At 44.4% G+C, this 12615-nt stretch overlaps 2 protein-coding genes across 2 annotated transcripts in view; both read right to left on the reverse strand.

Moving 5' to 3' along the window:
- LOC141789974 (solute carrier family 12 member 2) overlaps window positions 1–6089 on the reverse strand; it is an 18401-nt gene extending 12312 nt beyond the window's left edge. The window contains exons 1-8 of the mRNA XM_074669586.1: window positions 5244–6089; window positions 1882–2004; window positions 1698–1773; window positions 1434–1529; window positions 1215–1354; window positions 1016–1126; window positions 836–944; window positions 635–762 (exon numbers count right to left, since the gene is read on the reverse strand). Coding sequence (XP_074525687.1) covers window positions 635–762; window positions 836–944; window positions 1016–1126; window positions 1215–1354; window positions 1434–1529; window positions 1698–1773; window positions 1882–2004; window positions 5244–5702 — 1242 coding nt within the window. The 5' untranslated portion in view covers window positions 5703–6089. The remainder of the gene's footprint in view (window positions 1–634; window positions 763–835; window positions 945–1015; window positions 1127–1214; window positions 1355–1433; window positions 1530–1697; window positions 1774–1881; window positions 2005–5243) is intronic.
- Window positions 6090–7048: 959 nt separating this feature from the next.
- LOC141790877 (sperm-associated microtubule inner protein 10-like) lies at window positions 7049–11608 on the reverse strand. Its single transcript, XM_074671023.1, has 4 exons — window positions 11564–11608; window positions 11172–11280; window positions 10915–11102; window positions 7049–8544 (listed from the first exon to the last, which is right to left on the reverse strand). The coding sequence occupies exons 1-4, from the start codon at window positions 11596–11598 to the stop codon at window positions 8499–8501; spliced, it is 378 nt and encodes a 125-aa protein (XP_074527124.1). The 5' UTR covers window positions 11599–11608; the 3' UTR covers window positions 7049–8498.
- Window positions 11609–12615: the final 1007 nt, after the last annotated feature.

Raw genomic sequence — 12615 nt, forward strand, 5'->3', positions numbered from 1 at the left:
TCTGTTTGTTGTAAACTACTCTGGTTTTCAGTTTCTGTACATGGAGCTACAGCTGAACAATTTTATTCTGCTTTAATTATAAATGTACAAAACAAACTTTGGGCAGATCTTGGCGTTTTAGTTATTTTGTTAATCATATCACAGCAGGATCATCATATTTGATTTCTAATCTTACACCAAAAGTTATAATGTTTGTTAAAAATACCATCAAAACGTCGACGTATGCGTTAAAAAAATATACCTTTAATGAATTTGTAGAAATAAACACATCTGTAATTTCAGGAAGTGACAAGATTTACAGGTGTTTCTTTCTCACCACTTCACTTCTATCTCACAGACCATCTAACGTTAGTGTTGTTGTATTGTAGTTGTAATACTGACTCATTCCAGTAGATGGCGGTAATTCACCAAAACCTGCCACCTGCATTGACAGACAGGGTTAGCACCGTGCATTGTGGGAAATAGTAGGTTTTTTTCCCGTGCGGCGATTTTTGGCGAACTGCAGATTTTGCTCTTTTCACAGACGACAAACCAAAATTCCACCAATCAAAGCGTGCTGTTAGCATGTTAGGCTAACTCAGAAACAGCGGCCTGTGAAATGACTTTACTGTAGGGTGTGAAACCTGAAACTCACCGTGAGGTCTCCAGAGATGTTGGCTCCAGCCAGGATCCCGGTGGCTGCTGGGAAGAAGATGGCGAACACCGAGAAGAAGGTCTCGTCGTCTCTGAAGTCTGGACCCAGGTTCTCCAAGAAGATGGCAGCTGGAGGCGGGAAAAGATGGAGGTGAGAGTCTGAGCGTGACGTTTGGAGGAGAGGAACAGAGAGCGGACTGACTGTTGTAGCTGAAGACTCCTTTGGGCTCTTTGCTCTCTGACGGCATGAAGGATCCGATGAAGTAGTTGGCGATGGCGCCCAGCAGGATGACCAGGAGGACGATCTGAGCCTGGGGGACGGAGGAAGAGATGATGAAAGGAAACAGAAACTCTGACGTGAGTCGCTGCTTCACCAGCCTACCTTAGCCTCCCACTCCATCCCAGCCACGGAGATTCCCAGCAGCAGGATGACGGTCAGAGTCCCCACGATGCGGATGTCGTTCAGCTCGTCGGTCATCAGAGCGTCCACGTCCTTAAGACAGAGGAGGATCAGCGTCAACGTCAAAGGACACGAGGAGACGAGGACAGAGGTTTGAACTGTTTAACAAAGCCTTTCTCACATTGAGCATCTCTACCACCGTCTCTGCAAAGCCCACGACGTACATGGCCACAGCTACGGCGTTGGCGAAGGCAAAGATGAGACCAATGGAGCCTCCGAACTCAGGACCCAGACTCCTGGAGATCAGGTAGTACGCTCCACCTGGACAGAGGAAGAAGTTAATTCTTAAAAATGTGAAGTAATATCAGAAAGAAGTTTCAAAATAAAAGCATGGTCTCACCTCCTCGTACGAAGCCGTTGGTTGCGATGGCCGAAGTCGACAAACCAGTGATGGTGGTGACCAGGGTGGCCATCAGGATGATGGCGATGGTCAGTCCTGTCAACACGTGACAACAAAATGTCAACGTTAAAGGTTTTTATGGCACACGTGGTTACTCTGAGGAACTGTCAAACCACCAATCGATGTTAGAAATATGCTGTGGAGGTAAACCAAGCTTCCTCTATCGGTTTGTTTAGGGTTGGGTGTTTCTTGAGGACTGCGTACCGATCCCAGCCTGTCCGACGATCCAGGACATCCTGATGAAGAGCATCACACCCCAGATATTCAGCATACAGCGGATCTACGACACACGACGAACGTTTGGGTTGAGTTGGATCTCAAAATGTGAAGAAAACTACGATAAACTGTCCTCTTCCCAGGTCAGTGTTTGTTGATCTGACGAACTCACCAAGACTCCTTTGACCCAACCAAACTTCACCGTTCCTCCTTTCCCTTCCTTTGCCGCCAACGCCGCCGCCTCCTCAGGGGCTGACGGCTCCTCTCCATAAGCCAGACCGTCCTCGAACGGCTCCTGGAGGAGACCAAAAGCTGAGTTTGTGAGACAACAAACCACATGGCGTATTTCAGAAAAACACACTCTGATTTCTCAGCTGGTGTTTCCAAAAGGGTCAAAAAGCTGAGCGTGTCGCCATATTGGCTAGACCAAGGGTGTTGAACCTGTGGCTCTGGAGCCTCATGCGGCCCTTTGATTCTTTGACTTACCTCCTCCAATTCATGTAACAAGCAGACCCTGAATAGTCGAGTCTGTGGAGGGACTTCCTGTGTGAAGTGAGCATCATTTGAGTGAACAACAAACCCTGATTGTAAACATCTTCAGGACTGACCGGGAAGTTCAGAAAGTATTCAAAGAATTAAACCAAACATCATGAGTCTGATTATTCCGACCACGGAGTCATGTTTAATGTAAGCAGCAGAGGCCTCAGAGCGGCCTGTGTGAAACTGTCAGAGACAAACGTTCAGAAAACTTCAGCCTGAACTTTGTGTTCCTCTGTTTAACCACGTCTGCACAATGACCGTCAGTGTCAGCTACCTATGGTCCAGGCAGAGGAGTGGGATGCTGCAGGGTCATGAGAGGCAGCATTGTGTGTGTGTGTGTGTGTGTGTGTGTGTGTGTGTGTGTGTGTGTGTGTGTGTGTGTGTGTGTGTGTGTGTGTGTGTGTGTGTGTGTGTGTGTCCCGGTCATGCCTGCAGTGATGTCACAGAGCCCACTCAGGGTCTCTGAGATGTGGGTGAGTGGGATCGTTTTTCTGTTACGACGAAAAGTCGACTCCAGGCGAGTTCGTCAGAGCGAGTTTGATCCTTAAAGAGACAGAGACCAGGAAACAGGAAGTGTTTCAGTTCGGTTTAAACCTCCTTCTTCTGCCATTTTATTCTGTTTTATTGTATTTTATTATTATTTTTCTGCTTTTTAATTCATTTTTCATTATTTTCTTCTAACATGTTTTGCTGGTTTGTGTCTCTGTGAAGCACTTTGAATTGTCGTGCTGAAATGTGCTTTATGAATAAACTTGCTTTGCCTTTAAGAAGTGTTTAAATTAGTTTATAAATTCAGTGGCCTGCATAGTTTTTTGAAGGACAAACAAAAAAGAATAAATGGATATCTTAAGATATCTTATATATAAAAAGATATCTTAAGCTAGCAATTAAGCTAGCTTGAGATATCTATAAGCTTAAGGATATTTTGGCTCACAATATGGCCCCCAAGAAAACACTTTAGCTCCTGAGTTGGCCCCTAAATGGGCAACTTAGCTTGCATTATTGCAAGGCTGCCTTTTGCAGCAGCTCTCTCTTTTTTGTCCGTTTCTTGTATTTTTTTCGTCTCTTTTTCGTCATCTTTGTATTTGGAGTGGATCATTACTTTGTTTGGCTCATTTGTTGGTCATGGACACCAAACTTTTTGTGTCTTCAGTGATATTTTTACTACTTTTCTCCTGTGTTTGTCTGGAGATCCTACATGTAACCATGGCTGCATTGTTTACATGTGAAATCAGCTGTTAGCAGCCTGTAGCATGTCAATGCTAACTGGTGCTAGGCCGGATGTTTCCCACAAGGTGAGGAGAAGGAGGTGAGGACGACTTGCTGGTTCTCAGGTGTGAGCTAAGAAGTGACGACATGGACCTGTCCTTCCATCCATCGTTATTGGGAACGTAAGATCTATCTCCAATAAGATGGACGAGCTAGCTGTGCTAACCCAGCAACAGAGGGAATACCAGAGGGCAGAGTAGCATCATGCTATTCACAGACATGGCTAACAGAGCTAACAGCAGACACCAAGGCCACATGTGAAGAGCTTCACCTGCTGTGAGCAGACAGGATCCAGGAGACAGAGACTGAACAGACTGCTGAAGAAGCTCAGTCCTGGACCCTGTGGAGGTGGAGGCTGGCTGACTGGACAATGATGGACAAGCTGTCAGCATCTATTTTCTTATGGAGCTTTTTACACTTTCTATACACTTTCTTACTTTGGTTTTCTTGATTGCTGCTGGGACTTCAAATTTGTTTTACTTGTTACAATGACAATAAAGTTCTTTTCTATTCTATTCTATTCTATTCTATTCTATTCTATTCTATTCTATTCTATTCTATTCTATTCTATTCTATACTTTGGCTGCCAAGAGGCAACTTACCTGGATTTGGCCCCAAAAAGAGTACTTAAGCTTGCGCATTTTAGCTCTTTCTCTCAAGAGACCTTTAGCTTATGTTTTGGCCCCAAAAAGGCCACTTAAGCTCAGATTTGGAAACTTTAGCACCTGATTTTCAACGACTGTGCCACAATTTGGGGTGACCACCTCCCCTGCCCCCCTCTATGTGCACCACTGAATAAACCCCACAGAGAAATTTATTGTAGCTGGTTCACCGTGCACAGTCAGGGTTATAAACGGACAATCGAGGGCCCTGAGAAATGTTGAGGAAGTTGTTGATTTGGAAGTTTTGTACATCTTAATAACACTGTTTCTAGGGCTGTAATGGTCCTATGGTCCAATCTACACAATATAAAGACCAAAAAGAACAAAAATAATCCATTCAGTATATCCGCTGCAAAGCTGCATACTAGTTGACCGGTTCGGATTGATACGTGAGTCCATCCAATCCCCTGTCTCCCTCGCTTCACACCGTCATGCCCATGGTCCCACCTCGTCCTTCCCCACTACCCCTCTCACGTCAGCTAGCTGCTCAGCTACCGAAGCGTCATGGAGCCAGAGAGGACCCAAACCAGGAAGCTGTTACTGTTACCCTCCACAGGGAAGGAAACGAAAAAATTTCAAGGAAAAAGCTGAAGTAAGGAAGAATAATGAGCGATACAGGTGCCAACAGAGACTGAATATTGGAGAAATGTAGCCAAACTGGGTTTCAGATCATAGACCATGACTTTAAGTGGGAAATCAAGTGAAGAAAATCTTTGTGAGGATGTGGCTTTAAATTTAGACTCAAATCTTCTTGGATATCTTGGACCGGAAACTAAGACTTTTATTAAGACTTTTTCAGTGAATTTGTCCAAAGATACATTAATTAAACCAGAGGTCTGATGTGTTCAATTTCATCCCAGCTCATTAATTCAGTAAACTGATTTTATATTATTTTCAGAAGAAAAGCTGGAGTTTTACTTTTCAGTTTGTGCCTCTCTTTCTTTGATTGTCTCAGGTGTGTAAACGTGTGGGTTAGTGTGTGTGTGTGTGTGTGTGTGTGTGTGTGTGTGTGTGTTAGTGTGTGTGTGTGTGTGTGTGTGTGTGTGTGTGTGTGTGTGTTTACTTTGTCCAGTTCATCGTGCAGCTCGGACAGTGAGGGTCTGCTCAGCTTCTCTCCGAGCGGCGCTGCGGTCTGTCGGTAGAAGTCGATGTTGGGCACAGCGTCGATGGTGTTGTGACCGAAGGTCCTCATGTAGTAGGTGTTGGAGTGCGAGTCTGACACGTGCGTGTGCCCCGTGCCCGTGGAGTGGAGGCTGACGGAGTCGCTCCTCGCCGTGTCCGGCTCGTGGAAGACGTCAGGAGGGAGCCCGATGTCCATGGCGCTGCCCAGGACGCCTGGGTCCGTGAAGCCCACAGACCTGGAGCGGGTCTTGGACTCCTCTGGAGGCTTGAAGTCATCAGTGGAGGCAGGTGGAGCAGGTGGAGCAGGTGGAGCAGGGGTCTGCGCTGTGGATGAAGCCTCTGTCACTACATCCACCTGGAAGCGTCCCCCGCTCCCCTGGGACGGTTTCTGATCCGACATGTCCGCCCTGACAGAGGATCCACCCGTCCACAGAGTCACTGACGCACCGAGAGAGGAGCGGTTACCGCGAGACAAACACCTGCTCCCAATCCACCTGGAGGTCCATGCAGCAGGGCAGAGCGCTGACACACAGTCCTGAGTCCAGATCAGTCATGTAGACCCAAAGGTTCCGCGCAGAGACTCGGTCACTCTTCAGTCCTCTGCGCCAGGACGGGCACCAAAGCTCTGTGCGTAATGCGTGTAAAGGACACCAACTCTCCCCTTTGACTCTGTGTCTCCTCTCCTCTCCGTCTGTCCATCCGTCTGTCCGCGCAGCCACGAGTTGGCGGCGTGAGGGTCACTCAAACGGTTTATTGTCATCCCCTCTTCCCTGCTCCTCCTCCCGCTTGACTCTCGAGACATCCCAGCGTGTCAGGGACCCGGCAGAGAGGAGGAGGAGGAGGAGGAGGAAGGAGGCGAGGATCGGTGTCCGTTACGCACCAAACTCTGGCACGCGTCCTGTCAGGGAGGACGCGTCAGAGATTTCACCTCAGAGTTCAGGAAACAACAACATGGATCACATCTGAGGTTTTTCTTTTAGAGCAGCAGAAGAAAAATAATTCAGGGTCTAAATGTTTTTAAACTTTGGTAAAATCAGCATTAACTCGGTGTGTCCATGGTGTGTAAAGCCCAAGTGTGTGTGTCAGTGTGTGTGTGCGTGTGTCAGAAACACAAAACAAAGAGATTTGTCATCACTGCTGCTGGTGACACACTGAGACATTCTCACAAAGGCGTGGAGACGCACGCAGGGAGGTGTGTGTGTGTGTGTGTGTGTGTGTGTGTGTGTGTGTGTGTGTGTGTGTGTGTGTGTGTGTGTGTGTGTGTGTGTGTGTGTGTGTGTGTGTGTGTAGCATCATTAGCATGGGGAAACAACAGCTGCTTTCTCTGTCAGAGCTCTTGATGCTGAAGCCAAACACTGAACAATAAACAGCAGCACACACACACACACACACACACACACACACACACACACACACACACTGACAGGAACCAGCTAAGGTTTATTTGTTCATCTCCAAAGCTCTGAGATAACACGCTGTAATAATACGGAGAGCAACATGACGTCAGCATGACATCATCAGTTTGTGTTTATTGGATAAATTTGTTCAATGAAGTTGGAGTCAGAGTTTGTATCAGGGCGACTCTGGAGAGATAATGAATTATTGTTTCTGTCAAAAGTTTAATGAGCCGAGTTTTTCTTCTTTTTCTTTTTTTTTGAGAAAAAAAAGAGAGTCTGAAGTTATTTTTGAATCTCACATTTTTTGGAAAAGTCATCACAGAAATCAAGCTATCAGCCTCTTTCATCAGCTAAAACATGAACAAAAGGCTAAAACACGAGCTAAAGGCTAGTGAGCCAAGTGCTAAAACATGAACTGAATGACAGAACACAAGCTAAAGACTAAAACATAACCAAAGGTTTAAATGCAAGCTACTGGCTAAAGCATAAGCTAAATGCTAGAACATGAGCGAAAGACTAAAACATAACCTTGAGGCTACAACATGAGCTAAGAGATAAAACATAAGCTAAATGCTACAACACAAACTAAGGGCTAACATGAGCTACTGGCTAAAGCATAAGCTAAAGGCTAAAATACAGTCTAAACGCTAAAACATGAGTTAAAGGCTAAAACATGAACAAAAGGCTAAAACACAAGTTAAAAGCTAAAACATGAACAAAAGGCTAAAACACGAGCTAAAGGCTAAAACATCAGCTAATGCTAAAACATGAGCCAAAGGCTAATACATGAGCTAAAGGCTGAACTATGAGCTACTGGCCTAATCATAAGCTAAAGGCTTAAACACAAGCTTAATGCTAGAACAAGAGCTATAGGCTAAAACATGAGCCAAAGGCTACAACATGAGCTAAGGGATAAAACATGAGCTAAGGGATAAAACATGAGCTAAATGCTAAAACCCAGGTCAAAGTGTTTGTGGTAATGTTGTCTCCAACCCACAGTCAGCAGTTATTCTGCAGTGGTCTGTTCAAACTTGAGAGTCTATCAATAAAATGAAGAGCCAGGTTACGTTAGCTCTGCTTGGTGAGGTTGGAGTTGGTAGATGAGCTCTGGTAGGACAGAACCAGGATTCACTAACATTACACGTTACAGACACGTCTCAGAGCACTGGGCTGTGAGGAGAGAGAAATATAGCAGCTGCTAAGCTACGCTACAAACTGACAAAGTTAGCTTGTTGTCAGGTTTCAAAGTGTAGCTCCACCTAACTGTTGATAAATACCTTACCTCGTGGAGCTGGATCTGGGAAAAAGTTGACTTGATCTGATCTCCATTCATTTCCAAAACAAACACACCTTGTTCAGAGTCACATCTTCACGACAGTGTGAGTGAGACTCCAGGCCAAAAGGTGGCACTACAGTCCGCTTCAAATAGATCCTTCTCACAGTCTCTTTAATTGGAAAATATTTAATTAGTAATCATTTCTAATTCAGTCACTTCTTCTTTTATCAGAATGCTTAAGCTTTTAATCCAAGCTTTTTGTTTAGATTAAAAACAGATTAGCTTAAGAATATTCTTTTAAAAAGTTTCATGAGTTAGGACTTTTATTAAGACCCAACTGTATCGTATCAATGGGATGTTGAACTGCTGATAAGGAGAGTGATGTTTGCAGAGGCCTGTAATCTGTTAAACTGACAAACACTGACACTGTGTGGTCAAGATGAGAACTGCATGACCGGAGCTTGGTCAAGCATTTTTTACAGATGTGAGCAGACAGGATCTCAGTCGTTTGAGCAGTGTTTCTTCAGTTCTGGTAGAGCTGTCGGGTCGTCACCACAGAGCTGTTATACCTGCAGGAGGATAGACAGGAAACAGACAGGAAACAGACAGGAAACAGACAGGAAACAGACAGGCAACAGATGATATGGTGACTTTCATCAGGAGCAAGTGACAGATTTTTCTACAGATTTTATTCATGACTAATTCTGGAGAGTATAACAACATCAGGGGCAGATGCAAAACTTGGAGATGGGTGCCCCTGCCCCTAAAACCTGGGGGGCCACCCCAGAATCCTAAACTATGACTGACTCTGTGCATCAACAAACGGCTCTATTCTCTCTTTATTCTTGAAAATAATTCTCAGAAAATGTACGTTTGTTGTGTGGCCTGACCTCTAGTGGGGACATTCAGTATGACAGGAGCAGAAGAGGACGTCAGGGGTCGCCTGAGAAGAGTGAGACAGTCTGCAGAGGGAGGAGCTCAGCTAAGCTCATGAGACTTTCACCTGAGAGGAAACGTGTCAGGGTGGAAGTTCATGCAGAGAAAGGACCCAAACACTGACAGAGACAGACAGACTCATGATTTATCACACAGAGGATTGCTGACGGGCGAGTGCTGAGAGGAAAACATGCAGACGGACCGGTAACGGGTCTGCACGTCTGAAGTCAGAGTTCAAGAGACAAAAATGTTCAGAGACACTGTCAGAGAGAGAAAAGGCTGTAAACAGGTTTTATTAAAACACACAGATCTATGGGGACGGACTCACTGCTGGAGACAGCCTCTAGTGGACACTCAGGGAACTGCAGTTCATTTCAAGATAGATAGATAGATAGATAGATAGATAGACAGATAGACAGATAGATAGATAGATAGATAGATAGATAGATAGATAGATAGATAGATAGATAGATAGATAGATAGATAGATAGATAGATAGATAGATGGCTGGATCTCTATGGGGACTGACTCACTGCTGGAGACAGGCTCTAGTGGACACTTGGGGAACTGCAGGTCTTACGGTCTCTCTGAAGGTTCGATTTTTTTTGCCTTGTTTCACATCTGCCCAGCCCGCCTCCAGGGTAGTTTGACTCTCCAGAGACGCCGTAGGCTTTGTGTAACATCACGTTTCCAAATTTTTCGACATATATTCTCTACTTAATTCGAGAGATGTTGAGATGATGAATGAAGACTCGTGTATATGTGTGTGACATGTTGTCTGTGTGCCTGTATCTGTGTGTGTGTGTGTGTGTGTGTGTGTATACTCATCTCAACTTATGTTTGTGGAGCCCTTTACCACACGCAAGGTGACCAAAGTACTTCCCACTAAAATCATCAACACCAGGATACAACAATTCTAGTTCAATAGAACAATACAAAACAAGTAAAATGGCAAACTGGCATATCTTACCCCATTACTGTGTGTTTAAGTCAGTCTGAATGCGTTGATTTTAAGCCTGGATTTAAAAAGCCCAAAGTCAGTAGCGGTGCGCATTTCAGGGGGCAGCTTATCCCAGAGTCTGGACCCAGACCGAGAAGGCCTGGTCACCTTAGACCTTGCTCTTGAGACTTCCAGCAAGAGCTGGTTTGAGGACAGTGAGGCCCTAGTGGGGCTCTGAACAGAAGGGCAAGGCCATTAAGGGCTTTTAAAACAAAAAGTAGCAATTTAAAATCAACTGTAAAAGAAACAGGAAGCCAGTGAAGGGAAAACAAAACAGAGGTTACGTGTTTGTAACAATATGTTGAACCAGCTAAAGGCGACTGGGTGACGACTTGGAGACACCAACATACAGCGCATTGCAGTAGTTGAGTCTTGATCTGATAAAAGTATTAATTTTTTTTTTCCAGGTCTGCTTGATTTAAAAAGTTTTTTTACTTTTGTTAAACATGTAACTGATAAAAACTGCCCTGACCACACTCTGTTTGTTTATCCAATTTTAAACTGTTATCAAAGATGACTCCAAGATTCTTCAAACAGATCACACTCTGTTTTATCTTCACTCAAGTCTGCAGTGCAGTCTGTTAAGGTCTGAAAAGCCCCACTTGAGTTAGGGAAAACAGGAAGAAAGATTTGCAGGTCGTCTGAATAGCAGTTAAAGGTTGTACCTGGCTATAATGGACCCCAGAGGTAACATGTAAAACGAGAACAACAAAGGGCCCAGAAAGGAGCCTTGGGGCACACCACGAGACAAAGGAGCAGCAGAGGAACACAGGTCACCAATCATTACAGAAAAACTTCTGTTTGTCAGGTAGGACTCAAACCATTTCAGCGCTGTACCACGAAAACCTGGACACTGATTCAGAGACAAGAGGTCTAACAAAACCACAACATTTGGCATCAGCAGAGGATTCTGGACTCGGTGTGTGAAAACCTGTGTCTCTCAGCCCCTGAAGTTTGATCTCAACCTCAGTCTAAGTTTCAGTGTTGAGCTGAAGTGTCTCACCTGGAGAGGTGCGAGGAGTTATGAGCTGTCCCTCCTGTCTGCCTGAGCAGAGCTGAGGTAGAGGAGGAGGAGGAGGACGAAGATGAGGAGCGCTGTGGGGAGTCCTGACTGTGGCAGAGACGCTCCCGCCCTGAGAGGCACAGAGACTCCTCCAGAGGAACCACGGGGATCCCGGCCTGAGCGGCGTTCTGACACAGACAGAGAAACGAGTGTGACGCTCTGAGCCAGGTGCGTTTGTTTCCCTCCCCGGGGTCTACCTTCATCAGGAGTCTCTGGTTCTCCATGTCCTGTCTCCACGCCATCACGTACAGTTTGGGGATCATGGGATGTCGAGCAGAGAACGCCGGGATGTGGGAGCAGGATCGCCTCGGAGTGAATACGACAAGTTAGTTAACGAATCAGGCAACGAGAGTATGATCAACACCAAAATAAAAATAACTTTATTAAAGTTAGATCCAGGTAAACAGAAACTATGACGTCAGAGGAGTTCATGATGAAATGAAGAGTCATGGGACAGAAGGAAAGGAAGAATCTGCTGTTTTCCACTTTTAAGGACAAAACAACTTCACACCTCGCCAGAAACTGATTTCATATCGATAACATTTGAAATGATCAGTTCAGAGAATAAAATATGAGAAACACGTCTCACTCATGTTGGTCTGAGCTCCCTGCAGCAGCTGCCATGTCTGTTGACTGTGAGGGTCGCCTTAGAAACGTCCCAGTGCATTGTGGGTAAAGGGTAGGGTTACAGTAGGAGAGTCAGTCAGAGGTTTTTAAAACAGGAAAATTTCAGGGTCTCTCTCAAGCTCGAATGAGGCAAAGAAAAACAAACTCATGCACATTTCAGCAAAAATAAAACTTTATTTTAAAATAAACGTTCATTCCCCAACTGAGGAAATGATTATTTTTCATGTATTTACAGACATTCACATCTCTGTAACAGTCCACGTTTGATTCCAATAAAAATAAAAAATCAAAGAAACAACTGAAACATGAGTTTTTATGATAATTATTCAACCAGAGATAAGTCCTGAATTTTACTACATTAAAAAACACAGAAGTTACTATTTCAGGAGCTGACAGGAACATGTTTGTTATATTCTCTTTTCCATAAGACGTAAGTTAAAATATAAAGACTGTTTTTAATTCCAAAGTCATGAAGCACCATTTTCTTTTCTTTTCTTTTCCTTGCTTTTTTTTTATTTGTTGAAATCGATTCCCTCAAAGTTTCCACAAAGCTTGAGATGTAGCAGACTAATGGATGAGCCAAAGATTGTGGAGTTTTGGGTTCAACACTCATGAGACATGTACTACTGAATCAGATAACATCTTCAGGCCTTAGGGTTCATTAAAACGGACATTAGGAATAACATACACAGGCTTTGGGTGTTGTAGAGGAAACCACTGAAATGACGCTGAAATGTATTTTCTAAAGGTGAGGAAGGGGTTCCCTGTAACAGGGACCTGGGAAAGGGTACCTTAAAACATCAAAAGGTAGTGACTGTGAGTTGCTGTGAAAACTAAGAGGTACCAACTTCAGGAGAATTCACAAGTGCAATAATTGTTGCTGTAATACATCTGGAAAATCTCAATTAAAAAAAAAAACAAAACAATGATAATAAAGAGGTTCAGTGAAACAGCTGTAAACTGGGTACATTAAAACAGTTTTAAAAGCTGCTTAAAAACAGAAACAAATTCAAC

The sequence above is a fragment of the Halichoeres trimaculatus genome, unplaced genomic scaffold (assembly GCF_033239565.1).
Source record: "Halichoeres trimaculatus isolate MK-OKI-2021-1 unplaced genomic scaffold, fHalTri1.1 fHalTri1_scaffold_5, whole genome shotgun sequence".
In the NCBI taxonomy this organism is placed as follows: Eukaryota; Metazoa; Chordata; class Actinopteri; order Labriformes; family Labridae; genus Halichoeres; species Halichoeres trimaculatus.